The sequence below is a fragment of the Peromyscus leucopus genome, chromosome 6, assembly GCF_004664715.2.
Source record: "Peromyscus leucopus breed LL Stock chromosome 6, UCI_PerLeu_2.1, whole genome shotgun sequence".
Taxonomy (NCBI): Eukaryota; Metazoa; Chordata; class Mammalia; order Rodentia; family Cricetidae; genus Peromyscus; species Peromyscus leucopus.
This window is the reverse complement of record NC_051068.1, coordinates 116,120,858-116,148,789: the sequence shown is the minus strand read 5'-3', so window position 1 is coordinate 116,148,789 and position 27,932 is coordinate 116,120,858. Positions and strand designations below refer to the sequence as shown.

Here is a 27,932-nt window from a genome sequence, read left to right as displayed (position 1 = left end):
TGTAGCAGACTGAATTCAGTGTTCGATTGCCAGGCCCTTGCTCCGAAGCTCCTTTTTGCCCCACTCCCCTTTTCCTTCTGAGAAGATATGAAGTTAGTAAGCGGTGGAAGTTTCTTTTCTAACTATGATTCAAAAAGAAGCTTAGCCACAGAACAGGGGAGTGCTACTGCCTTAGAGAAGAACTTGTAGAGACATGCCCCAGATAGATCCACCCCGGATTTTTCAGAGAAGGCAACTCCTTCATCATGTATTGTAAGGCCTTCCAAGTTCAAGAAGAAGCCATCTGCTTCCACATTGATCACCTGACTCAAGGTACCCAGCAGGCTCCCTGTGAGTATACCAGAGGCTTCACTACAACATGACCCACAGGGGTAACACAGGACCTGTCCACAGGCTGAGACTTGTGACTCTTCTGTTTGCCCTAAGTCCAGAACTTCTTTTCCTGGGAGCATCAGTGAAGCTTCAAGACAATGGGTACGACGGATTGCTTGTTGCGATTAACCCTCGGGTACCCGAGAATCTGAACCTGATTATAAACATTAAGGTGAGTGGCAGTTATGCGGTTGATACCATGAACCCATTGTTCAGACCTCTTACCGGTTTTAGGAAGTTAATTCCACCAGGTTTGAGCTTGAACAGTACAGAGGCCAGTATTTCTTAAAGACAATGCTGATAACATGATGTGGGCGCTTTGGCTAGATCACACAGTTGTGTGTAGTCCCACTCATAGAGATTTCTTTTATCTTTTTATTAGTCACCATCTGTTGGCTTCAGGGTTTGGTCATAGTTTTCATATGTGACTGTTCTCTGGAGAACAGCTTAGAGAAATTAAAGCTGGCTTTGGTGAAAGAAAGCCGGATGTTTGAATGATAGAGGAGGATGGGGGGTGTGTCAAGATCATCCTATGGTGTCTCATGTCAAGAATGAGAATTCTCAAGGGAGAAAGTCGATGTAGGCTGCCAGAGAGAAATATTCTTTGTTTTCTCCCAGTGTTCTATAAAATAAATGACAGTTTTTACTACAGCATGGTATGGGAGGATCATTACCTAAGAGCTTCTTTGTTAGGTATTGCTTAAAGTGAAAATAATATCCTTAAAAGGTACAGGCCTGAACATGCCCATAGCTATGACATAAAGATGTGTTCAGTAAAAGCTTAAAACCCTTTCAGAAACTTGGGGAAAGCATGAGGGCAAGCTCCAACACATAATCGGTGTACTAAAAATCTCTTTCAGGTAGCCATTTGATGTCTTTTCCAAGGAAACCTTCATGGGTTTATTCAAAATGAATGTTGTTCACTGTTGTTTATGTGTTTATGTGTCATCAGAGAATCAAGGATTTACATGTGGCAGTGTTCCTTCTGTTTGGTTACAGGAGATGATAACTGAAGCTTCCTTTTACCTGTTCAATGCTACCAAGAGAAGAGTGTTTTTCAGAAATATACAGATTTTAATACCTGCCACTTGGACAGCTCATAATTATAGCAAAGTAAAACAAGAATCCTATGAAAAGGTAAGGATTTTGGATTCTCTTACAAGAGCCCAATTCAGTTTAAGGGTGAAAAACTTTCAAAATATACTTTGTCATTGGTAGTGAGACAGAGGTATGCTACTGCAAAGAGTATTGCTGAGAAAGTGTATGGACCTCATCCCATAGACCTTTATAAATGATTATGAGGAAGAAAAAATGGAAACACAATATAAGTGTAAATTATTCAGTCACAAACTCAGTCATGTGCCATTGATGAATCTGCTTCTCAGGTCATCTCTATTCTGTAATGCACAAGATCCTGGCTCAGTTTTTAGTCAAGGAAAAAGTTGGGTTTATGCTGCTGAGGGTGAGCAGGGACCAGCACAACCCAACTCTGGTGGTCTTCACTTGTCATTGTGCTGGGAACCGTCAAGTCCATGCGGAGAGCCATCCATGCATGTAAAGATGCAACTGTGGTCAAAATGAGAATGTTTTGCCTTTAACTAAGGCCTACATGCTGATTCAAAGGAGAATGGAGAGAAGTGAGCCAAAAGGCTGTGATAAAGAGAACGTGGCTCCATTTTCTTTTCTAACAACAGAATAACTTAACCTTGAAGACCATTAATAAACTGCAGATGATATGTAAATATTCATTGGTATGCACCTATAAAATGCTAAAGCACTTTGAAAATTACTATGAATAAGAGTCCTACGTGTATGTGAGAAGAGCTAGCATCGGAGCATGGAGAGGAGCTCAGGGCTTCAGCAGTGGAGGGCTTGGTGTCTGTAGCTACAGTGCCATTAGGAGAGCTAGGGCATGGAAAACGTGACTTTTATTTTAATCTGTGTCACTTGGTTTAAATTTCCTCAGACTGTTTTAATTCTTAGCTCTCCCTTGAAGATTGTCTCAGAAATTGAATGGCCTAGAAATGTAGACTGTAGCCCAAAGGCATGAAGATGTTGAGAGGCTTACAAAAGCATTTGGTTTTTCATCAGATAGAAGCATTTGACAGTGCTTGGCATGAAGATAAGTAGGGAACTGGAACAAAGTGGGGAAAATCTAGTGTTTATTAAGCTGCCATTGAGTACCTTCAATTGAGGCATGTATATATATACAATATATATATGTATATTGTATATGTATATATACATATATATTGCCTATGCAATCTCATTAATTGCTATTATAAAAAATTAATAATTATGTTCACATAAGTTAAGGACTTTGTTCCATGCAAATAATTAATAATTACTGACAGTTTGAATATCTATCTAACTTCAAAAACTACACTGTTTGCACCAAGCTATGCAGTCTCTATAAAGATTACATTCAGGAACTTGACCTTCAATACAACTGAGATACAACTGGGTACCCTGATCCTATGAGAGGTATAAGTATAGCATATGTAGTATGATCAAATGTCCTGGATACAATTTTCCTTAACATCACAATGTCAGTTAAGCAAACAGTTAGTGAAGGATCCTTCTCCATCTGATTATGGAAATGAACGATGGGGATACAGTGTACAGAAGAGGCTCCACAAACAATGTCCTGCTGCCCGCACTGATAGACTACCCATGGAGAGTTCACTGGAAACTGCTGTAACTCTTTACTGTGCAGTCCTGGATGATGTGTAAATACTAGTAAATGTTCTTGATTTTATGGCTTTTATAGTGTCATAATATCACAATTTTACAGTGTTGATGTCTGAGAATATTTTGTTCTGGAAAATGGGAGGGTAATAAAGGAGAGAAAGAAGTTCCATGGAAACTGGCTAAACTTTTAAAAGAGATCTTTCTGAAAGTGCCAAAGAATTTAGCTAATAATTAGCTATCGGAATATCTAAACTCTAACCCCGAGTTATTCCTTTTGCCTTTAATCTGTTTTAAAATTGTGTATAATTACATACAGTAAAATTATAGCTTAAATTTCTTTAAAATGTATTTGTTTTAATTTAGGCAAATGTCATAGTAACTGAGCAGAATGGGGTACACGGGGATGATCCATATACGCTACAACACAGAGGGTGTGGAAAAGCAGGGAAATACATCCATTTCACCCCTAGCTTCCTGCTAAATGATGAGTTAGCAGCAGGATATGGCTCAAGAGGTAAGTTCTGATCATAAAAACACAGCCTGTGACAGCACAGTATTTTGTGTTTGGTACAGAAGAGATCTCATACAACCCTCAGCCTGTCAAGGACTTTCCGTTTGAGGTGGAGGCAGACCAAAGGCACATGGAAGGAGAGGGGCAGAATGAGCCAGGAAGACCAAAAACCTGGTTAGATAGAATGGTGCTCTGAGAATTTAGTGAAGGTAACCAAGCCAAGGGTTGTCGGGACATGTCTTACAAAGGAGGAGTTAACAGCACTTTGGTGAAAAGAAGAGAGAGTAGCAGGAAACATGTGAAAAGTACTGAGGTTGCAGAGGAACTCAAGGCTTTTGAGGGAAACATTAGACCCACTGACAGGGCACAGGCTGGGCATGCAGGGAAATGCCAACATGTACCCAACAGCCAGGTGATAGGAGCGCTGCGGAATATCCACACTAGGAAGTCCCCACTGAAGGCTCATCGTGTGTATGGGAACAACAGCACCATATCATTTTCAGAAGGTGCATCTGTCCGTGTGCATAACTGGGCTTGCTAGAGTCAATGAAGGAGAAGCTGGATGTGGAAGGGTACAGGAGAACACTGCAGCAGTGTGCTCAGGAGGCTTGAGTTGAGGCAGCAAGGTGGAAAGGACCAGAGCCTGGAATACAAGCAACAAGGATTTTCCATGCCCCAAGTGCTCTTCCAATTTCATTTAAAATATTTTCTTATGAAGTCTGAGTGGCCTTAAGTGCTGAGAATTCCAGAAAGGAGTTCTGGCTGGCTGGGTGCAGAGTGGAAGACCAGAGGTGTGCATGGACGTCAAGAACAAGGAAGGCATTGGGAAATGGGCGCAGTGGAAAGGGGAAGCCATGGGTCTGGATTAGGCAAGATGATGGTGAGGAACACTGGACTGTCCTACAGATGTCTAACTGTGGTCAGATATCAGTGTCTGACACTTAGGAGAAAGATTACAGTCACCAGCCCCAGCCTGTAGACTGGGGACCATGTGTGAGGTCTGAAGGAGATACTAGTAAAACAGGTCAGGCAACCCAGTGCTACCTTCAATCTGCAATTTCAGTTTTGGTTCTATTTTAAATAGGGCCTTTAAAAGATTTTTATCTTTTTATGAAATCTAAAACTAAGTACATTTTGTTATTCCTGCTTAGCAAGCAGGAGGTAAAGCAATCTATCAGGATGTTTTACAAAATTCTTAAAAATTAGATTTTTCCCCTCTCTGGCAACTAACCATGAGATTGATGTTCTCTGGCCCTGCATATGACTTCATCCGTGTCTCTAGATTCATGAGTCAGCACATACTTTCCCTTATTACTCTCAGCTGTGGTTGTTTCCTCCCAAGATGCAAACATTGCACAATGTGCCACAGCCTGGCTCAGTCAGCAGGCAGTCCCGAGTTACAGAACCTAAACTAATTCAGAAAAAGGGAATGTGTGCTTTGGTTAGACAAGGGTGTTGACCTGGAAAGCTTCCATGGAGAACAATTAACTGCGGAGCTGACCTTGGAAAGAAATCTTAGAGAGGACAAGATAAAACTGTGAAGGATTTGATGTTAAGAATGAGAATTCCAAGAACAAGGGTTAGAGAAAGGGTAAAGGAAAAAGGAGCATCCAGGCTGGAGTGGTGATGCTGTGATCTTTTCAGACTCTTCCTTCTTCCCTGGTTTCAGTCATCGATGTAGACTGGGGAACGTCCCACAGGAGAGCAACTAACCTTAGAAAAGTTATTTGATTGCAAAGATGTACTTCTTCCCTCTAAGTCCTTAATCTACTGGGCTGCTTGCATGAAGCTAAGGAAAAACTTGTTAGACAGCTTCAGGGGGAGGAGAAGGTGGGACTCCTTGCCACTGCTGCCAAGCAGATGATTCCTCACAGTCCTGGGAGCAAACATTTTCGTGCTGCCTTTTCTATGATGGCAGAGGATGAGGTAGGAGAAGAGGGAGGAAAAGGACCAAAAATCTGACTTCAACTCTTTGGAACAAGAGTGTAGTCAGGTGATACTGCATCTACGTTGATTAGCAAGGCCCATTGCTGAGATTTTAGGCATTCAGAAAGCCAAAACTCTCTCTTCTACAGGCAGGGTGTTCGTCCATGAATGGGCCCATCTCCGCTGGGGTGTATTTGATGAATATAACAACGACAAGCCATTCTACATGAATGGGCGGAATGAAATTCAAGCCACAAGGTCAGTGTTTTCTCTCATGTTTAAAATTCACTACTGATTGAATACGTTGAAAATTTCAAAAACTAGAAGGGCTTTAGAATAATTTTTACAGTAAGTGGCTACACACACTGACATTTGTTGCTATAACCTCAGCACTAGAGAGACAGAGGCAGAATGTGTGCTACAAATTCAAGGTCAGCCTGGTCCACACTGTGGGGTCCAGGTCAGCCAGGGCTACATAGCAAGACTTTGTCACAAAAGGCTAAAAACTAAAATGATAGATAAGAAAGTAGGCATTTTTATCTTGATTTAGCTATTATGTTATTAAAAAATAAATAAAAATAAGTTAATGGCAAGTAAATATTAGTAAGGAATAAATTCTTCTTTTTTTATCCTTACTTTTTATTGAATTTTAAGATGGGCAAATATTTATGTGATTCAAATATGAACAATGGAAAGTCGTGTTCCTCAGCATCTCGCTGGCCACCGTCTGCATTTTGCTTCCTCCGTGAACTATAAACAGTATGTTCTTCACCATCTACCACTGTCTCCTTTCTATTTCTAGGAACAATATTGATTCAGTTCTTATTTATTTTGCCTCATCAAGAAAATTCAAATAGATATGAATATATATTTCCTCCCCCTTTTAAAAATAATTAGTGATCCATTGTGTGGTTATGCCATAACTTATTCAATCAGTCCCCTCTTGTTGGACATGGAGATTAATAGCAACGTTTTTTGGTTGTAATTATCACTGTCCCTCACAGCATCATACATGTGCTATTTCATATTTATGCATGGAAATCTATATATCTAAAAAGTCTTCCAAGAATTCTGGGTCAGAGAGCATCCTCAGCTGGTAGACATGCGTCATCAGTATCACTTCTAAATGGCACCATTTCTCACTCAGATAGCAATGTTCAGAATATTTTAGTAAAGATGGAATCTTTCCAAAGTTGTCCATTACAAGTTCACTCTCTTTCCCCTTATATCCAATGGGGCACTGGCTTGGTATGTTACTGCCCCTGTCCTTCCTTGGTCTTCCCTCTCCTAGAGTCCCTCTGAGCTCTGTCCTGCTTTGTCTCACTCTGGTTGCTAAAGGTTTTGGCAATACAAAACTCCCTCGTCCAAATTCAAGGCTATAAAATAAAACAGAGAGACTGTATTTCTAAGTTAATAAATTTCTGTAAGAGAACATTTAAAATTTTTGTTTGTTTGTTTGTTTGTTTTTTGTTTTTTGTTTTTCGAGACAGGGTTTCTCTGCGTAGCTTTGCTCCTTTCCTGGAGCTCACTTGGTAGCCCAGGCTGGCCTTGAACTCACCGAGATCCAACTGGCTCTGCCTCCCGAGTGCTGGGATTAAAGGCGTGCGCCACCACCGCCCGGCTTAAAATTTTTTATACATATCTACTGAGCTATAATCCTTGAAACAAACTATTAGAAAGATAATCAAGAAAAAAACATATTTCTAAAAATACCCAATTCCTAGTTTCTCATTCCATTTTTTTAGGTGTTCATCTGACATCACTGGAGTTTTTGTGTGTGAAAAGGGCCTTTGTCCCCAGGAAGGCTGTATCATTAGTAAGCTTTTCAGAGAAGGATGCACATTCCTCTACAACAGCACCCAGAATGCAACTGGATCAATAATGTTCATGCAAAGTTTATCTTCAGTAAGTATGTCCTTGGAATGACAAACTCCTATAGGCTGTCATGTCTTTCTAAGACACACAGATATGCTTGATGTAGGTAAATATCAGAATAATTAAGAGTCACTATACTAGAGTGGGGGGGCTACAGTTAATTTAGTCTTTCTCCTACATATTAAAAACAAAAAGAACAAAATCTGTCTCCTCCAAATGATAATAAATACAGATTGTTTTTAAAAGCAAAAATCCACTTTCCAGGGAGAGTATTTAAAAAGAGGACTTTTGAGGCCACAAAACAAGCTGCCCATGTGTTGGCATTCCTTTCTTGTGTCATTTCATAGGAAGAGGTATGAGGCTTGCAAGAATGATGGAACAAATAACTGTATTCCTCTCACTTAAGGCTCTCTTTCCTTTGTTTTGAGAAAATCTAGAACTTCAAAAGACAAGCAAGCTAGCCCAGGAAAGTGAACTGATCCTCAGCTTTGCACCCAAGTCTGGTCAACTAGTATTTCATATTAACTCTAAAAAGATGAATGTGTAACTCCATTCTAAACCTGATATTTGCCAGGCAGTGGTGGTGCACGCCTTTAATCGCAGCACTTGGGAGGCAGATCCAGGCAGCTCTTTGTGAGTTCGAGGCCAGCCTGGGCTACAGAGTGAGTTCCAGGAAAGGCACAAAGCTACACAGAGAAACCCTGTCTTGAAAAACAAAAACAAAACAAAACAAACAAACAAAACCATGATATTTAAGAGTAATCTATTACAGGATTTCTCTCTGGCCAGTTCATTTTCTTTAAGAAGAATGTCACGCACATGACAAACTGTCCCCACTGTCACCAGAACCTTGCACTAGGAGAAAGCATAGAGTTAGAAAGGAGGCACTATTGGTGAAATTATTAAGGCCACTCCACGTAGTTAAAAGGAAGATTTATTTAGTGGGTGACTTACAAATGAAGGGATAGGTAGATTTCCGGGGTCTTGGGAAGGTGTATCACAGTCCAGCAGTGTTCTCTGGAGCTCTGCTCAGTCAACCTCCACTGTCTAGGGTCCAGGAACAGAGAGAGCACTCGCCCATCCGGGTCTCGGGTCTCCAGATGCCTCCTTTGGCCCTGCCTCGTAGGTGTGACAGTTGCCAGAGTCTCAGTGGGGGTTGAAACTTCCAGATCCAAGCTGGAATGGCTACCCACTACAAGGCAGTTGGCTGGTTGATAGGTTTAATGGGACAGCCTGTGTGGCTTCATTTGTCTATTGCACTTTCCAAAGACCTGAAAGTCATTATCTGTAAATCTTCTGTCTGCTAGGCTGGGAGTGTGTTGGGTACATGTCTTCCTGGAGTATTCTCCCTGTTTCATGGCTAACTGATTGTGCTTACATTGGATCTGTCTTTCTCTATCTGTCCACTTTCCCTCTCCCTCCCTCTTCTTTCTCCTTCCCCCACTCCCATCTTTTCTTCCTTTTTTCTAACTTGTTTCTTCAGTCTGTTTTTAATCGATGGTAGGAATCCTTTGCAACATGAACTTGACTGTTTCTAGTTCTTGCCTTTATCCATTCTGTTTTCTAATTTATAACTTTTATACCTGGCCTGAACCCAGTTTTTGATATTTGACCCATGTTATTTGTGAGTAGATAAAATCTTGGTAACCCTTTGCAAAAGCCTACTCGAATATATCCAGTCACAAAAATTTCAAAATCCCCTTGCTACAGTCACGAAGTGTAGGGGTAAAAAGCACTAAAGGAAGCAGCACGGGTGTGCTCCTGACTCTACCCCACTGAAAAACCAAGCGGGTGTTACCCAGCTAAGCTTCCTCCTCTGTGGAGTCAGAGATGGGACCAGGGAACCTATAAAGTTCTTTCAAACTCTAAGCTCCCGTGCCTCTAATCTTTGTTCTTTATAGGGCCGGAGCCACTGAGAATAGACAGGCATTCCCCTGCAGTGTCACAACTATAACTTGAAAGGGGGGATGCTTGCATAGGTTGATTACCATTAAATGATTTACATTTAGATTTCTAAATGGGAAAAGGGTTTCAGGAAGTAGATTTAAGTTGTTTTGCCCTCATCTTACCCTCACAGAGATCAATATTTGAACTAGATCAGTATATGTTGACTGATCCGTGGAATAGATGCAGTGTCACATAATGGAATTCCACAGAATGGGCTGGCCAGGATAACATCTCTTAGGGTGTTTCTTCAACACAGTATCATGCAAGGGAGGAGAAGGAGTTGTTCTGTTTAAGACTGAAGTATATATACACAGTCTGCTCTGTTTTCTCAGCATAAACAAACGTCTACAAGAGATTGCTTCTGTGACCACAGGGTGCTACTACTTCAAGCAAAAGGTGTCAAGGGTTGTTTGCAAACTCGCTGCTGCCACTTTTGAGAAAAGGAAGCCATGACCTTGCTGCCAGCTCTGTCCTCCTTTTCCCTGTGGCCTAGGGAGGGCACAAGTGTCTCTGGTCTGGGAAGGATGCTTTTTGTTCTTTTCCAGGTGGTTGAATTCTGTAACGCAAGCACCCACAACCGTGAAGCCCCAAACCTACAGAACCAAGTGTGCAGCCTCAGAAGTACCTGGGACGTAATCACAGGCTCCTCTGACCTTAATCACAGCCTCCCCATGAGTGGGGTTGAGCTTCCTCCTCCTCCCACGTTTTCCCTCATGCAGGCTGGGGACAAAGTCCTCTGCTTAGTGATGGACGTGTCCAGGAAGATGGCAGAGGTAACGCACTGGTTCCTAAGGACCGAAAACCACTCTTTAGTTTCCCCTATCAGGTTTTAGCTCTGTTTTTTTCCAGTGTATGAAGCAGGAAGGAACAAAAGGTTTTGAAGAGTCCAAGGTATCTTATTTTCTTGGGGAATGGGTAGGGCAAACTCAGAATGAGGCTCAGAAATTATGGTGACATAAGTGAAATCCACACAGAGTCCCTAACCCCATTAGCAACCCAATGTTGCCGCTAATTGTAACATTTCTCCCCCAAGACCCTTTCCTAAAACCTAGATACAGTTTAAAGCTGTTGCCTAGCCTAGTCACTAGTCACTAGTCACTAGTCACTAGTCACTAGTCACTCTAGTGACCCTTAGAGGCTATGATTGGGAAAGACAGCACAACCACCATGATGAAAACAAAAGCTATTGAATTCCTACTCAGTCCCTGTGCTCTGTGACGAAAGGAACCAAAGTTACAAAGAAGTAATGTTTTCCATGCCCACATAATTACGAAAGGCTGAGGCAGAATTCAAGGACCATGTCTCATCCACCATACTAACCTTCTTCCAAGCTTGTAAGAGAAGTAATATTTGGGGTGGAGGGCACTAAATTAAAATGTTGTCTAGTTTGAGGTATCTATGAGACATTAGATTGGTGATGGGTCCTAAGAAGTGTGAGAGGTGGGTCTGGATAACAAGGGAGATCTCAAGAAGCAGAGGTCACAGCCATCTATGAGCAGCTGCTCACTCCCTTACCTCCCTTCAGAGCCATCAAAAAAGTGACCTTAATGAATTAGTGGTAGCATTATCCCTATCCTTGATTAGTGCATGTCATGTACATATCAAAGGCAATTCTTTAGCAACTATAATAACCAATAAACATAATATTATGCTCACTCTATAGATAAAGTGCCCAGCCTCAAGTGGCCACCATAGCAGAGGGATGGACACTGGTGTTGCAGACTACCACACCTCTCTATTACCAGATCCCTTTGTAATATTTCTGCTCACTTGGACTGAGTTAAAAAGGAATCAGTTACAAACCTGTTCTCAGTTGACATCATACATTGTTAAATTCTGAGTTGGAGTGAAATGCTGAGAGTATGTCATCTTAATTGTGAATAGTTCCTCAGCACTCTCTCCTGCACATCCAACACACAATTAGCTGAATTGTGTGTTGAGTACACAATTAACTGAAAAAAATGTGCCACTCTTTACAACTCACAGAACTGCACAGTGTCTGTAAAGAACGAACAGACACTTTTGCTAATTGAATTCTTCATCATCGTGGGTCTACCAATCAAATGTCACTTTCTCCTTTTCTCTCTCTTTTGGGGACCTAGGCAGACAGACTCCTTCGACTGCAACAAGCAGCTGAATTGTACTTAATGCAGGTTGTTGAAGTTCATACTTTTGTGGGCATTGTCACTTTTGATAGCAAAGGAGCAATCAGAGCCCAGCTGCAACAAATTAACAGTGCCGATGACCGGAGGCTGCTGGTTTCCTATCTGCCCACCACCGCGTCCACGGAAGAAGGAGCGGACACCTGTGCAGGCGTTAAAAGGGGTTTTGAGGTAGAGGCCCCTGAGCTCAGTTGCTGTCACTACCTGCTTTTTCATTTTGAATCTCAGGCTTGGGGCTTTTTTGTTTTTGTTTGTTTGTTTGTTTTTGGAAACGGGGTGTTCTCTTGTAGCATGGTCATAGCATCCTCAGCTGTTAGAGAGGAATGATGAATCATTCCTCAAGTCAGGACCCGTTTCTTACTCCCTTTGCACTCCCTCAGCTCAACAAAGCAACCAACATAATAATGAATTAAGAGCTGCTTGTTGAAAGAACGAGTAAATAAAAAAGTACAATGAGCTTGGCTAACGGACTTAAGCACCATCTAGAGTCTTTCCAAACTATCCCTGTTTACTCTGAAGTGGCCCCAGCTGTGGCAATTGTTATCCTTGTATGTTTCAAGGCAAAATGAGCATTTTTGGTCTCTGCCTACAGACATGCCAGATTTCAAAGATAAGAACCAAGAGGGTCTGAGAAGATAAATAAGTTAATATTCACATAGATGTGTGGTGGTATTGTGTTCCCCAAAATATTGTGCACCCTAATAAACTTATCTGGGCTCAGAGAACAGAACAGCCGCTAGACAGACATAGAGGCCAGAAAATGGTGGCACTCACACCTTTAATCCTATCACTTGGGAGGTAGAGATCCATCTGGATCTCTGTGAGTTTAAAGTCACACTGGAAACAGCCAGGCATGGTGACTCACGCCTTTAATCCCAGGAAGTGATGGCAGAAAGCAGAAAGGTATATGAGGCATGACAACCAGGAACTAGAGCTGGTTAAGCTTTGAGACTTTTGAGCAGCAGTTCAGCTGAGATGCATTTGGAGACTTCCAGTCTGAGGAAACAGGATCAGCTGAGGAACTGGCGAGGTGAGGTGGCTGTGGCTTGTTCTGCTTCTCTGATCTTCCAGCATTCACCCCAATAACTCGCCCCTTGGTTTGTTTTTATTAATAAGAACCATTTAAGATGCATGCTACATAGACGTGTGGACCCACACACCAGTGCATACACACACACACACACACACATACACACACACACACTTAAGACCAGATGTATGTTTCAGAATTGGCAGAACTGATCTAAATCAGCATCTGATAGAAAGCAAGACATCAGCTAGCACTGTTGCCGCCCCTAGGTGACAGTTGTTCAACCTGAGCTGCCCACTGACACTGCTTGATTGAAAAATAGGAGGTGGCAATGGAGCTCAGTGGCAGAGTGAATGGGACTTTAGATTCAGTCTCAGGCATGCCAAGTAACAAAAACAAACCCATGATGCCCACATTTCACGTCTTGTGGTTCTGATGTCACTGATCTGGGGTGTAGCTAAGGTGGAGAACCACTGCTCTCAGCCCTCTTACTGGTCACTGGCTGGATCTCACAAGCAAGGGTCTCATATCATAATTGTACAATATCTTCTCCGAGGCAAAGTCTGTACAACTGTGCTGTGATAGAGTGAGGTGAGGATCAACTGGGAGGTGGTCATAGAACATAGGAGACCTTGAAGAGCTGTAGGTAACACTGGTAGCAACTGTACATGAGAATGAATTCCTCTATTAAGTCAGACAATTTAAATCACATTTCCTTCTAAGTAACGGGTGGCTGTCTATGTTCAGGTCATTGAGAAGAGGAACGGAAGAACCGATGGCTCTGTCATGATATTGGTGACCAGTGGGGCAGATGAACACATAAACAACTGCCTGCTCACCGCCATGAGCAGCGGATCCACCATTCACTCCATTGCCCTGGGTTCCTCTGCAGTCAGAAAACTGGAGGAGTTATCACATCTTACAGGTAAAACCTCCCAAAGTGGCATCTTTTAGAGCATACCCTTAAAGCTGAATGCACAAAGCTCAGCTATGAAACCCAGATTACATGTCTTAATTAGGAAAAAGGTGAGAGAAAGATTTCTCTTAAAACACACAAATCATTGATCAAACTAGCTAAAATTTTTCCCAATTTTAGAATGTTTTCTCTAGATTTGGAGTTTTGTACATCTAATGAAAATAGTATTTCTATGATTTGTTAAAGCAGCCTGAGAATGCATATTTGTGAAGCTAAAATCATATTGACTAACTGTAACAACTTCTAGAGTAGACACACAAACAGCATTGTAAGATACATGCCTGCTTTCTTCTAGACAAGGCAAAGAATAATTTCATCTTACATTCCATAAAAATTAATCCAACAAGCCAGGTGTGATGGCACATGACTTTAATCCCAGCGCTCAGGAGGCAGAGGCAGGTGGATCTCTGTGAGTTCGAGGCCAGCCTGGGATACAGAGTGAGTTCTAGGATAGGCTCCAAAGCTACACAGAGAAACCCTGTCTCAAAAAGCCAAAAAAAAAATTTAATCAAACAAATTGAAAATTAAGATTTATTGGAATTTTTTAAAATGGTGTTCTCAGAATATAATTGCAAATGCACAGCAATGCAATGACTAGCATTTAATCTGCATCATTTAGGAATTATTTTGGATCTAAGACTACCCACTGAGTATCTCCTGAGTTCTTCTACAGTGGGCAGAACACTAAAGCCTGAGGAAACAGCCATGAACTTACACTGAAAATCACCTCCCTATGGCCACTTGCCTCATAGTGGTGTGAGATGTCATTCACAATGAGCCAAGGACCCTCCTACCAACTCCAGACCATCACACTAACATGGACACAGTGTGTCAGAGGAGATACAATCTTTATTTTATCTATCTATCTTAATAGTTGGCATTCAAATCATGTGTTTCAGGAGGTTTAAAGTTCTTCATTCCAGATGAATCTAATCCCAACAGAATGACTGAAGCTTTCAGTAGGATCTCTTCTGGAACAGGGGACATTTTCCAGCAAAGCTTACAGGTCAGAACCTCAGTCTTCTATGTGTAGAGGGGGCAGACCAGATGGACTGTACCATCCACATTATTCTTTGAATCTGTAACTCTCTGTGTGCAGAAGGTTCTAATGAGCTTCTTGGTGTCCCCAGAGCCTAGAGTCATTTTACCTCATGTCTGTGTGGCTCATTTCCATAGTTCCTTCCTGTAATGACCATTTCAGCTTTCCAGGTTCATAAAATGACTTCTTAATGACTGAAAATGCAGCTAGAGGTAGGGTAGAGTGGGGTGGGGTTGGGTAGGGTTGGATAGGTGGGGTGGGGCAAGATCCAAAACAAAAATAAGAAGCTGTGTTTTCATTTTTTCAGTTCCATTAATTTCCCCTCAGCCACACTTTGTTTCACTCTGGCTGCTTCCACATCTTTACAGTTTCTCATTTTTATGAGGAATATTAATTATTTCATAAAGTTTTAGAAATTTCTATATCTTTACCCTGCCGTGTGTGTGTGTGTGTGTGTGTGTGTGTGTGTGTGTGTGTGTGTGTGTGTTTTATTTTGATACAGGGTTTACGTGGTTTAGACTGTATGTAGCCCAGGCCAGCCTTGAACTGCTGGTCTGCCTAGTTCCATCTTCTAACTACAGGAATCACAGGCATAAGCCACCAGCCTCAGTTTTAGATTGCCTCTTAATTAGCACAACTTATTAGATTTGGGGCACAAAAATGTCGTCTAATCAAGCTACCATTAATTTTTTTCAGTTTAAATACTTTAAAGGGTTTAGGCATAACTGAATAATGTTTCAAACAGAATTTCACCTGCAATTTCCTCACAGATGGTGAGTAAACCTGCCAAGTTATGCTTGATGTAAACAGTGAACTCAGTGAATTATTGTCAGGAAATATTTAACACGCAGCTGATATATGCACAGTAAAGTTGGTAATAGTCCCACCACTAGAAGTCAAATACATGCCCTAAGAAACACTGTAATCAAGTGATCAAAGGTCAAAGATAAAGTGAAGATTCATAAAAGGGAAACACGCATCACAGAAGGTTTCCCAGCCTGGCAGACAGTAGACATCTGGACAGAATCTCTATAGGCCTCCAGAGATAGTCTAAGTGCTAATGAAAAACTCTGCCCACTGATAGTAGTCTACCTAACAAAACTGTTCTTTAGGGTAGCCCACTAGTCCAGGCTGGCCTCAAACTCTCAGCAATCCTCCTCCATCAGCTTCCAAATGCTAGGACTACAAGTGTGCGTCACTGTGCTCAGCTAGCCAACTGAATTTTGACCAAAAAGGGCGCAAATATACAGTGAAGAAAGAACAAACGTTTCAATAAACGTTGCTAAAAAAGACTGGATGTTCCCAGGCAGAAGAATGAAAGCAGACCCCTATCGCTCAGCAATTTCAAAACCCAAGTCAACATAGATAAAGTTCTTCCTTGTAAACTTGACATAGAAGATAACATGGTAGAAATTGTGCAGCACTTGAGGATGAACAAGGGTGTTTTTGTGGGGGAGATGGGGACAGGGGATAAGATCCTCAAAGCATGAGAAATAAAGAAATAACGAAAATCAACTAATGGCGATTACATCAAACTAAAAAGAAGCTTAGCAAAGGAAACAATCAGCCCAACACAGACAGAGCCCATGGAAGGAGGCAGCATTTAAAAACTGTGCTTCTAATGAGTGGCCAATATTCAAAATAGATGGAACTCCAAGGACTCTAGCAAAAAGCAAAAATAGCCCAGCTTTTAAAAGTGGGCAATAAGCTGGATGTAGCAGTGCACTCCTTTAATCCCATATAACTCCAGAGGCAGAGGCAGGAGGGTCTCTGTGAGTTGCAGGCCAGCCTGGTCTACAGAGCAAGTTCCAGGAGAGTCAGAGAGCTACATAGTGAGTCCAGGTCTCAAAAAAAAAAAAAAAGAAAGAAAGAAAGAAAAACAATCAAAACAACAACCAAAAAACCCCAGCGAGAACTGGGCAATAAACCCAAGTAGACAGTTTTTTAAAGGAGACGTACAAATAGTCAACAGATCAAGCAGATGTTTTTCAAAAAGAAACTTACAAACAGCCCATAGGTTATGAAAAGATGTTTAAAATAACTAATCATCAGAGTAATAAAGATTTAAAACTACATCGAGATATCTCACTTGTCCCACAAAAATGGCTAATGCCAAAAAGATGGAAGACGACATGCTGGTGAGAGCGTCATGCTGTTGACAGGAATGTGAGTGGAACCCTGAAGGAGAATATCATTAAGCCTCCTCACAAAACAAAAATGCAACCACCATACAATTTTTTTTTAAAGATTTATTTATTTATTATGTATACAGTGTTCTTCCTGCACATATCCCTGCAGGCCAACAATTTTTAAAACTGTTTTTTTTTTAATTTCTTACTAGAACTTGTAAAAACATAAAGATACAGTTATACGAATTAAAACCCTTTAAGCATATCAACAAACACAATCTTCTGAGCGCTCACCATCATAATTGGCAGTGTAAAGCCAGTGCTTTTTTCACGGGAGATGCAGGAGAACAGCTACATCACTTTTGAAGGGTGATGGAGCCGACTGGGTGTGCAGCACACGGACAGACCAGCTGCCCGGCAGGTGCAGGCTCCTGTCTAATCCCCAGCATCACAAGGAAACAATCAAACAGATGGACAGTGAAGCCAGGCTTGGGGGCATGAAGCTATAATCCCTGTATTTAGAGATAGAAGGATCAGCAATTGAAGTTTAGCCTGAGCTACTCGAGACCCAGTCACACACAAACAAATATAATAATGCATTGTACTTGCACTAACTGTAAGAAGGTATTTTATAACTAGTTATGCAATGTACAATATTTTGCTTTGATCTTTATGTGTACAATACACATCTGAATTAAACATATTGCCTATTCATTTTTTCATTATAAACACAAGGCAAAAAAAAAAGGAAATGTGATGTGTTCACTAGAAACTTTCTCTTTAACAGCTTGAAAGCGTGTGCAAAACTGTGCAACCCCAGCACCAACTTTTAAAATCTGTGACGGTGGATAGCGCTGTGGGCAATGACACAACTTTTGTAGTCATGTGGCAGACCAGTGGTCCTCCTGAGATTGTATTATTGGATCCTAGTGGAAGAAAATACAACACCAGTGACTTTGTCATCAATCTGGCCTTTCGGACAGCAATCATTCAGTTTCCAGGAACTGCAAAGGTCAGTGCGGAAGCCTGTTCACAACTCATGGTGCTCAGGCGAGTGTAGAGCTTGCAAGTGCGTCACATGCTTAAATGTGTTGTGTAAGGAAAGGTGCTGACATGTCAAAACATTATAAAAATATTTTTGTGGATGTTAAAAATTTAAGAGGAGCAATCAAATCATGTCCACAGTGTTAAGTACTAGATAAAACTGTTATGTTCACAATGGAGATCAATGTTTCTCTACAGCATTAGTAGTTTTTTTGAAACCTCTATCTTTCTTTATAAGAGATATCCAGGCTGGGCGGTGGTGGCACATGCCTTTAACCCCAGCACTTGGAAGGCAGAGGTAGCAGAATGAGTTCCAAGAAACTCTGTCTCAAAAAAACAAAAACAAAAAAACAAAAAAGAAAGGAAGGAAGAGAGAAAGAGAGAAAGAGAGAAAGAGAGAAAGAGAGAAAGAAAGAAAGAAAGAAAGAAAGAAAGAAAGAAGGAAGGAAGGAAGGAAGGAAGGAAGGAAGGAAGGAAGGAAAAGGAGGAAGGGAGGGAGGAAGGAAGAGAGAAAGAAAGAAAGAAAGAAAGAAAGAAGGAAAGAAAGAAAGAAAAGAAAAAAGAGAGAGCCATATAAACATAATTTCCTATATGTTTGGGAGCAGACCTATATAGACTTTATAATATTACTAATAAAATGTGTAAATTTTTTAGTACCTACTATGTTCTGGGTCTTGCACTTAGAATAAAACACCCTGATTAGGACTAAGCACCAGGTACCACTAGAACATACATGAGGATGGGAATTAGGAAGCTCCCTAGCAATGAGGACTCTGGCCAGCCTTGCTCCATGGGACTCACACACTTTGCCATCTCCCAGGGAGGCCTGAGTCAAGCACCCAGGTCTCCCCTCTCACTGTCTGCCTTTGAACTGATGGCATCACTAGCAGACATGTGGCAGGAACCTCCAGATCAAAAAGGTTCTCTTTGGTGTTTCCAATCCAGATGAAAGGGTCAGGCAAGAGAGCAACAAAGAGAGGTGGCATCCACGGCCCTTATGTGAGATGAGCACAATCAATTTGCAGAAAAGTTCAGTAGGAACAGAGAAGGACATATTTTGGAGAAGGGTAGGAGCTTGGGCAGAAGCCAGCGGCAACCAAAATTGTTGGCATTTCATCATAAAAGTTCCACAGAGTTCTGAGCAGGAGGCAGGCCTCAGAAGGGTCCACTGATGGGTAGACTGGAGGTTGCCAGCTCAGAATCCAGTGAAGTGGCCACTGCCAAACTGGGCCAGGTGGAACATCTGTATCGTCCCAGCACTTAGCAATTTGGGAGGCTGAAGTGGGAGAAATGCTTGAGTCTGAGGTTTGAGACCAACCTGGGCAACACGGCAAGACCCCGACTCAAAACAACACAATAATGGGAGTGGGCAGATAAGGGCAGTGCTTGATGAGGAGTCAGGTCTGCGGGATTCTCATGCTGGCTCCCAGCCTCCTGTGGAGGTCCAGTGGTCCAGCCCCTGCTCTCGGTGCTGTCCTGAACAGCCCTTGTTGCCTATCTACTGGGCCTCTCCGCTTCCCTCTTTTCCCATCACTCACTCTCAGCCTATGGTGCTACTCTCAGGTTCTTCCATCTTGAATTACCAACAGCTCCACTTTGTCTTTGAGCCTTCCCATGATCTATTTCCTGTGCCCAGAATGCCATACCTACTTCAGGACTCTTGTCTCTTGTATTTCTATGATGATAGAAAAACCAAACCCGTCTTCTCGAGTCTCACCTTGATCCACTGAGTTTCTGCTGATTCTTTTCTGTTATTTCCAGAGGTTAAACATTGGCAGCCGAGGAGTCCTAACAAAAGAGACAGGTGTAGCTTAGTCAAAAGGAACCACTCTGCTACATAGAAATCTCAGTCTTGTTTGTTCTTTCAAATATTGTTTCTTCCAGGTGGCTTGTATAAACAAGAGGATGACAGGGAGCAGAATTTTAAAAAAAATCCCTGGGCATAGGTACTGTACCACTCTGAACTGTTCAGGACAGTAGGTTATGTTCTAGTGATATGGGTACTTTCTGTTCTTTGAAATTTCTGGGGCTTGAGAGGTATGGAACAAAAGAAGAATGTGCTTCTATATTAGCCCAGGATGTTGATGGATCCCACAATGGTCCACTTAATTTATATAATCTTACCAGTTCTAAAAAAGAACTATTTAACTTTGAATAAAGAAGTCCAGATTGATCAGTGCAGAGTCCTTTGATGCTGAGGTGACTGCCATGATGTCCTAAAACTGGGAGGCAAAACGTGTCCTCAAATCGATTCAGGATGTATTTACCCTCTGGAGCTGCCCGACAGTGACAGTGGCTGACTAGATACCACTTAACTAACAGTACCTGTCCTAACGTCTTTTCTTGAATTGAAAAAAAATTCAGCATCAATAAAGTGTTGATTTTTTTTCTTCTTCACGATTAACAAAAACAACACCTTGTGTTGCAGCCTGGGCACTGGACTTATATACTGAACAACACACACCATTCTCCTCAAGCCCTGAAAGTGACAGTGGCCTCCCGAGCCTCCAGCCTGGCCGTATCCCCAGCCACTGTGGAAGCCTTTGCGGAAAGAGACAGCACCTATTTTCCTCAGCCGGTGATAATTTATGCGAACGTGAGGAAGGGTCTGTATCCTATTCTTAATGCCACTGTGGTGGCTACAGTCGAGCCAGAGGCTGGAGATCCCATTGTGCTGCAACTTTTGGATAATGGAGCAGGTAAGGAGTAGTCGCACGGAGTTGCACTGTGGCGAAGTTCGGTAGGTGTTCCTAACCCCTGGGAAATCCCTTCACTCAACCGCTTTCCTAGTCAATCCTACCCGATTCTTGAGAGCTTGTTTAAAGAGGAACCCAGTTGCTCACATGACTCTTGATCAAAGATTGGCCCTCCTCTATTGGGAACGGTCCTCTGCTTCCACTGAACACACATCTTTGGGAGGGATGTACATGAGAGGATGCGGTTACCCACCCATTTTATAGATATAAAACTGAGGTTCAGAGGCAGTCAGCTTCAAAGCTGTCCTGGTACAGATCCTTAACTTAAACCCAAGTTCTCTGACTCCCTAGAGAAGGTTCTGTCCCCTTTCCTTCTGACGGTAGGAGAAGAGGTGGCCACCAAGCCTGTAGGGTGGACAAATCTCCCTTTGCAATTTCTCAACAAAGGTAGACCATCTAAATGCCAAGATTTTCTTCTTCCACTGACAAAAAAAAAATCTAAATCTTCATGAGTAAGGTGGTTACCACTTATTTTATATAAACAGACCCCTCAGTTTTCTCACATGGCAGGGCTTGTCCCTCGGGTAGGGGGAGCTGGTTTTGGAGCACTTTAATAATAACACAATGTCAACATTTGGAGCCTGAGGTGTGATGTGAGAACTGATATGACCATGGGATACGGCAGGCTGCTTACCCAGTGTGACAGGCTGCCTTGAGTGCACTGCCGTCCTGGGGTCCAGATCTTTCTGCCTAGAGCTGTGGACTCAACTCTGGATTGTGCTGCCCTCTGAGAATCACAATGCAAGGAAGGGCAGGCTCTCAGAGTGTCCCTACGGCAAGGCACAATGGCGGGAACCAAAGCCTGCTAGCTGCAGCTCAGGGAACTCTTACACTCTAAATGGCAGTGCCGTGTGTCCTCTATTGAGGAAATCAACTAGCTGCATACTTTTTTATCAACAACCAAAGCTGTTTAGCATTTCATTCAAGACTATTAAACAAACGCTTCTCTTGAACTTACAAGAAAATTTATGTTTGTGCATTTGAATTTATCTTTTGGAGACAGATTTTTATTTCAAAGGGGTGAATAAGTATGGCCATATGACCATAAATAATCTTAAGAATGCTTTGTTTCTGTAGAAATTACTATTGGTTTTTTAATTGTAAATATATTTTAGTACAATATATTCTGTTATTATTTTGGATCATAAGAGAGAAAGCTTTCAAGATGATTTTAAAGTGTTATCTCTGAAATAGGTGTAATGAGGTTGGATGCATTCAGAGTGATATGTTCATAGGTTATTCAGCTTTAGAAAACAACTTTTCAGAGACAAAGTAATCACAGGAAGAAATTATGATGCATTTTAAACTGCATGATAATATCAAAAGTAGCTACAGTAACATATGCCAAGTTGGAAGTAATTTTGCAGAGATGGGGATATGAGACCATCGCAGCCTACAGAGACACCATCTGCAGGAGGCAAAAAAGCAATTCAGTTCAGATTCAATAGTCTGACACAAAGTGTCGTTTTAGGCACATGTAAGCACTGCACAATTTGATGAAAACTTTTCTGGTGACATTGAACTCAAACCTGTATGCACAACAAGGCACACATAAATCTCTTTGAGGAACAAAATAAGCTAAATAAAGATCAGACATGACTGACTACATTGAAACTCGTCATGAAGTACATGTGACAATCCCATAAAGAAAGTTTCTACAGACTGAGAAAAACAAACTTATGATAAGAGTCTGGGTGAGGGTCTAGCCACACAGATAGCACAAAGGTTACCAGACTAGAAAGCACACCTGCTCCCAGCCTTCTGGGTGGATAACAGGTCTTTCATTCCTGGAAGGAACAATCTTATGTGTTTGACATTCTAGCTTCCCCTAGTGCTTATCAATGAGCACAGAGCTCTTTGCTGTCTACAGAAAGAAGAATACATATTTAATAACTCATTAAATATTAGCAATCAACTCTGATGACATGTTAACACAGAATGTTTGTCTATATGCACAGGTGCTGACGTTATAAAAAGGGATGGAATTTACTCCAGGTATTTTTTCTCCTTTGCTGTAAGTGGTAGATATAGCTTGACAGTGCATGTCCATCACTCTCCCAGCATAAGCACCCTAGACCACTCTGTTCCAGGAAGCCATGCTATGTATGTGCCAGGTTATATAGCAAACGGTAAGAACCATTTGCACTGTGAATGTGTGCAATATTATTTCGTGTGTGTGTGTGTGTGTGTGTGTGTGTGTGTGTGTGTGTGTAATCAGAAGATGGAGATGAGGGGGAGAGGATAAAGGAAGAATGGGGGAAAGAGAAATAAGAGAAGGAGAGACAAGGAGGCAGAGGCAGGACTGAGAGAGGGAAGAAGGGAAAAAAACTGAGAGAGACATGAAATTTCCAAACCATGCTTAGGTTTGTGGCTACAGCTAAGTGGTAGAGCACTTGCCTGGCATGAACCAAGATTCAGTCCCCAGTCTCTCTCTCTCTCTCTCTCTCTCTCTCTCTCTCTCTCTCTCTCTCTCTCTCTCTCTCTCTCTCTCAATTGACTACTTCTTTCAATTCTTAATGATTTGTGGTAGAGAATACAGAAAATAGGCAGTTCCTACAGACTGATCCTCTCATTACTTTAGTAATTTATTCTGAATACTGTCTTGTGATTGTTTGATTGCAATAACTAACAAAGAGACTCCTTACAATTTATTGGGTCCCATATTTCCTTTATAGAAACTTAGACAAAAAGCAAAAAGTTGAAAGCATGATGCAAACAGCCCCAGAAATCAATGCAGGAAGTGAATTTCTGAATAAACATGAGCTTGGCTATTATAGACAACTGATCAGAGGTTCTGCTACCCTTCAGATAAAAGTGCCAAAATAAATAGGAGGTATACACTGTCTTTCTAGAAAAATATTATTTTAGTTCCTGTTAGGAAGCATCGTCCAAAATAAAACAGAAACCTCCTATGCTGTGATGTCTCTAAAAGCAATCTCTGGGGCCATTTCCAATCATTTTTATTTCTAAAAATGGAGGATTTTGAGACAAGCTCGCTCCCTCGCACTCCCCCCTCTCATCTTGAGTGGCTTTGATTTGTTTTGTTTGTTTTGTTTTTATTTTTGTTTTTGCAGTGTTGGGAATGGCCCTCAAACACTTGTGCACCCTGGGCATATGCTCCCTGGCTGAGCCACCCCCACCTCCCAGGTCTTCCCTCCTCCCTTCTGGAATGGCACTGCCTCTGCTTGAGGCCCAGCTCCTCCGTTTATGGCTGTGTGACGGAGAGCAGCGTAACTCTGTGTCTCTCCATTTCATTAGCAATAAGTGTATGGCAAAATAATTCACCCTCCTCATTGCCTTGCTAGGGGAATGAAGTATTTAATACAGCAATATAATTTAAAAATACCTTGCCATAGTAGACACACAGTGAATACCACTTACTATTATTAAAAATCATTGCTAGATAGCTTCATTAATTCATATGGTTTTGATAACAGTTATATGCCAAAACCCCCAAATTCATAATTTTAAGGTTATTCAATCTAGCTTAAATGTTTTTAAATATTAAAACCCATATCTAATTAGTTCTATTTTAGAGGAATCATAAACCTAACTTTTGGTCTCTGACTCCTTGGCCATCTTCTCTTATCAAATTACACCAATTAGAAATTATTTTAAGAATTACTTTTAAAATATTTGTTTGTTTATTATTTATGTGTGCATGCTAAATCAAGTGTATTGAGCTCAGAAGAAAACTTGTCAAAACCGGTTCTCTTTGCTCCTTATGAGTCTTTTCTTTCACCACTCCACATTCAAATCTATCATCAACTCGTGCTGTCTGCAAATTACTAAACTACCCTTTCTTGCCTCGCCCTGAAGTCACGATTGAAAGCTGCCACTGACTTCTCTCTTGGTGACTATCGAATGGCTCTTTCTAAGTGGCCTCTTGCTTACTGAAGCTTGATCCATTTTCTAGGGACCTGTGAGAAGGCAAAATGATGGATCATGCCATCCCTGCTTTCCCACAGCACTGGGATTAAACCCTAAGCCTGCTACACTAATCCCTGAGGTCGGTTATTACTGTTCTTCTGTCTCATCTCAGGGTCTTCCACTCTCTGTTTGTCTGTAGTGCTGGGGATTGAACCTCAGGGCACCTTGCATGCTAGGCAAATGCATTACTTCTGAGCTGTAGCTGCAGCCACCCTCTTCCTTAGCTCAGTCTCTCTAACCTGCACCTTTCCTGCATGTAAGTTTTCATGCAAGCTGTTCTCTTTGCCCAGGATGTTTCTTCCTTCACTTCTTACCTGAACAACTCAGCCTTTGGGAAACTTGAATGTTACTTCAATACCACCATAAATGATGTGGTCTTGCAGAGCACCCTGCCTTTTTATTATTCTGTATTAGTCACAGTTTATAAATATCTATTTGCTGATATGACTGCCATGGCTGTAAATCTCATGAGGGAGACTGTTCGGTCTGATTCATAGGGCAGCAATCTGCCCCCAAAGAATATGTATGGAGGGAATAAATGGATGAATGAGCGCATTATTGACTAAGTAAACTCAATTGTTCTAATGAATGTCTCAACAATCTGTCAAGGCTGTTCAGAAGGTTTGTAATTTGATATTTGGCTTTTTCTTTGTGCTTCAGATAATATTCAAATGAATGCTCCAAAAAAAACTGGCCACAGAGGTGTGGAGGAGCAGTGGGGCTTCAGTAGAGTAAGTTCTGGGGGCTCCTTCTCAGTGCTGGGAGTTCCAGCTGGCCCCCATCCTGACATGTTTCCACCATGCAAAATTACTGACCTGGAAGCCATAAAAGCAGAAGAGGATGTAATCCTCTCTTGGACAGCACCTGGAGAAAACTTCGATCAGGGCCAGGGTAGGTTTGTTGTCATTTTTATACAACTAACTTTCTACAAACAGTATTTCATTTTCAATGTGCATGTGCATGTGCGTGTGCATGTGCGTGTGCGTGTGCGTGTGCGTGTGTGTGTGTGTGTGTGGTCATTTTTATTGTTTTCTGTAGCAAGCTTTCTGGTCAGACTTTCTTTGGACCACCAGCCCCTACACGGAGACTTATTAATTATAAAAGCTTGGCCTCAACTTAGACTTGTTTACAACTCTTATAACTTAAATTAACCCATTTATATTAATTTATGTTCTGCCATGTGGCTGTTTTCTCTTCTCCATAATGTACATCCGACTTCCTATGTATTTTCATGGTGAAATCTGCACACCTGATTAATATCCCAAGTTCCTCTCTCTCTCCCAGAAATCCCACCTATCCTCTCTTGCCTAACTATTGGCCATTCAGCTCTTTATTAAACCAAGCAGAATAAAACAGCAACACATTTTCACACAGTGTGATCAAATATCCCACAATAGTTTTCCGTATAACCTTTACAAAATGTTTCACTAGTTAAAGCAAGACCTAGAGACAGCTCAAATAAAGCAACCTAAAATTTACATAATAACTTGTAGGGAGGATGACATCTTGATTATGCTGGATCTTGCTTTTAAAAATTACCAAGCTCTCCTGGCACAGGTTTTAGCATCAATCTTTACATTATGACTTGATATTTAGTACTTTTTCAGTTGTATATTCCCTTATAGCTTGACTTTTTTGTGACCATTTTCATTATTCATTTTTAATAAACTAAAAAAACTTTACTCAGTGACTAAACTTTCCCATATGTATTTTCAATTTCAGCTACAAGCTATGAAATAAGAATGAGTAAAAATCTACAGAGTATTCGAGATGACTTTAACAATGCCATTTTAGTGAACACTTCAGAGCTAAATCCTCAGCAAGCTGGCACAAGGGAGATATTTACATTCTCACCGAAGCTTGTCACCAGTGAACTTGAACATGAACCTGATGGAGAAATGCAAGAAAACCACGTAGTGTATGTGGCCATGAGAGCAGTGGATCAAAACTCCCTGAAGTCAGATGTATCTAACATTGCCCTGGTGTCGCTGTCTGTTTCCCAAAATTCTGCTCCTGCACTTAGCAGAGATGAATTAATACTGAAAGGAGTTTTAGTGGCAGTAGGTTTGATAGCAATGGTCTGCCTTATTATAGTTGCAGCACACTGCACTTTAAATAGGAAAAAGAGAGAATTAAAGAAAGAGAATGGAACAAAATTGCTATGAACAAATGTGCATAGTACCTTCCTTCCTAGATATGATGCCCATGGCCTTTACATTCATAAAAAATGCCAACAAAATCAAATTAGCATCAACACTATGTTGAAATGCATTTGGGCATTTATATAATCATGGTTCAGGTTTTTATATAACAGACAGACACCCCCCCTCAAAAAGCCAGCTTTTATAATACTCATTTGGGGGGAATGGTTAGAAAACAGTAATTTTATAGTTATGGAAAAATAATTTTTAAAAATATTGTTCAAGGTAATGTCTTGAAAGGCAAGGTAAGGGCAAAATCAAATCTGGGTCAAGAAAAGCATGTTTTATTAAAGTTGAGGGAAAAAATATCCCAGGCACAGAAAAGGAGGTTGGGTCTGAATTAGGCAGTGTAATTGACTGTATGAAGCAACCGTGTTACTTTGATTAATTTCTCATCTCTGCTTATCTGTGCAGAGCAGGATGCATGTTTATAACTGACAACCAAGCTGTGATAGAGCTGAGGTCTCCACTACAGGCTCTTCATGTCTTCTCCTTTGGTTAAGTTCGCTATGGCTCTCATTCCACCACCAATGCTTGGACAGGCCCTTCCTCACTGTGAGTGGAGACCTTAGAGTGTGGCCATTGTCCTTACTCCTTGGTGCTGATCTGTGACAGAGGTCACCAGAGTTTATTGTTTGTAAGATTTTAGTCCCATTGAAGCAGCTTTGAAGTTATTACCTTGGAAATACTTGAATAAAAATGGTTACAGCTCTCATGAGGCTTTAAGTAAAGAATAAAAAACATTATTCTGAAGTAATTTTAATATGTACACCATACAGTTTTACTCTATTTGAAAGAAGAGGTCATGGAAAGAAAGACATTTAGAAGCAACTAGCAAATTATGTTCTCTAGTTAAATAAGAATCTACAATCCTTTCTTCATCAAGGGCAGAGAAAGGAGACAGCAGAGATAACACAGAATAAAAACCATCGAAAGTTACTTACTCTTTTTAAAAAATATTATTGAATAGTAACATGAAGCCAGAAGTGAGAGATTTGGCAGAGTGGGAGAAAAACAGCCAGGGATTCCCTCTGCTCCAGCTGCTTTCCCAGAATTCCTGTTACTGCCCGTGTCCGCCATTGCCGTCTAAGTTTCCAGTACCTAAATCTCCACAGCTGGGAGCCTCTCCAGCCCAGGTCCCAGAGTGGAGCTGCGTCCTTCTGCCCTGCATTGACGCTACACCCAATAGCCAGCATTTGCTTCTCTGTGGCTTCAGATTGACTGGTAAAATACAGAGATGGGGCTTCGGGTAAGGAGCTCAATTTCTCAGGTGTTTTTCTTATTTTACAGACAGAAAGACAGAATCAGGGTGGATCAAGGCTCTTTGTTTTTTATATATTTTT

The 27,932-nt window shown here is 41.3% G+C and overlaps 1 protein-coding gene across 1 annotated transcript; it reads left to right on the top strand.

The window, feature by feature from the left end:
* On the top strand, positions 1-27,932 carry LOC114698248 (calcium-activated chloride channel regulator 2). Its single transcript, XM_028876795.2, has 14 exons — positions 1-544; positions 1,372-1,509; positions 3,427-3,577; positions 5,650-5,758; positions 7,246-7,405; positions 9,868-10,095; positions 11,425-11,655; positions 13,262-13,439; positions 14,390-14,496; positions 17,446-17,670; positions 20,131-20,401; positions 22,417-22,587; positions 25,049-25,279; positions 26,111-27,932. Exons 1-14 carry the CDS (start codon positions 359-361, stop codon positions 26,551-26,553), a joined length of 2,829 nt encoding a protein of 942 aa, XP_028732628.1. The 5' UTR covers positions 1-358; the 3' UTR covers positions 26,554-27,932.

Coding starts and splice junctions, on each gene's coding strand:
- LOC114698248 (XM_028876795.2), top strand. CDS start 359: ATGACCCACAGGGGTAACACAGGACCTGTCCACAGGCTGAGACTTGTG. Junction 3,578..5,649: donor AGCAGGATATGGCTCAAGAG/GTAAGTTCTGAT, acceptor TCTCTTCTACAG/GCAGGGTGTTCGTCCATGAA. Junction 20,402..22,416: donor ACTTTTGGATAATGGAGCAG/GTAAGGAGTAGT, acceptor CTATATGCACAG/GTGCTGACGTTATAAAAAGG.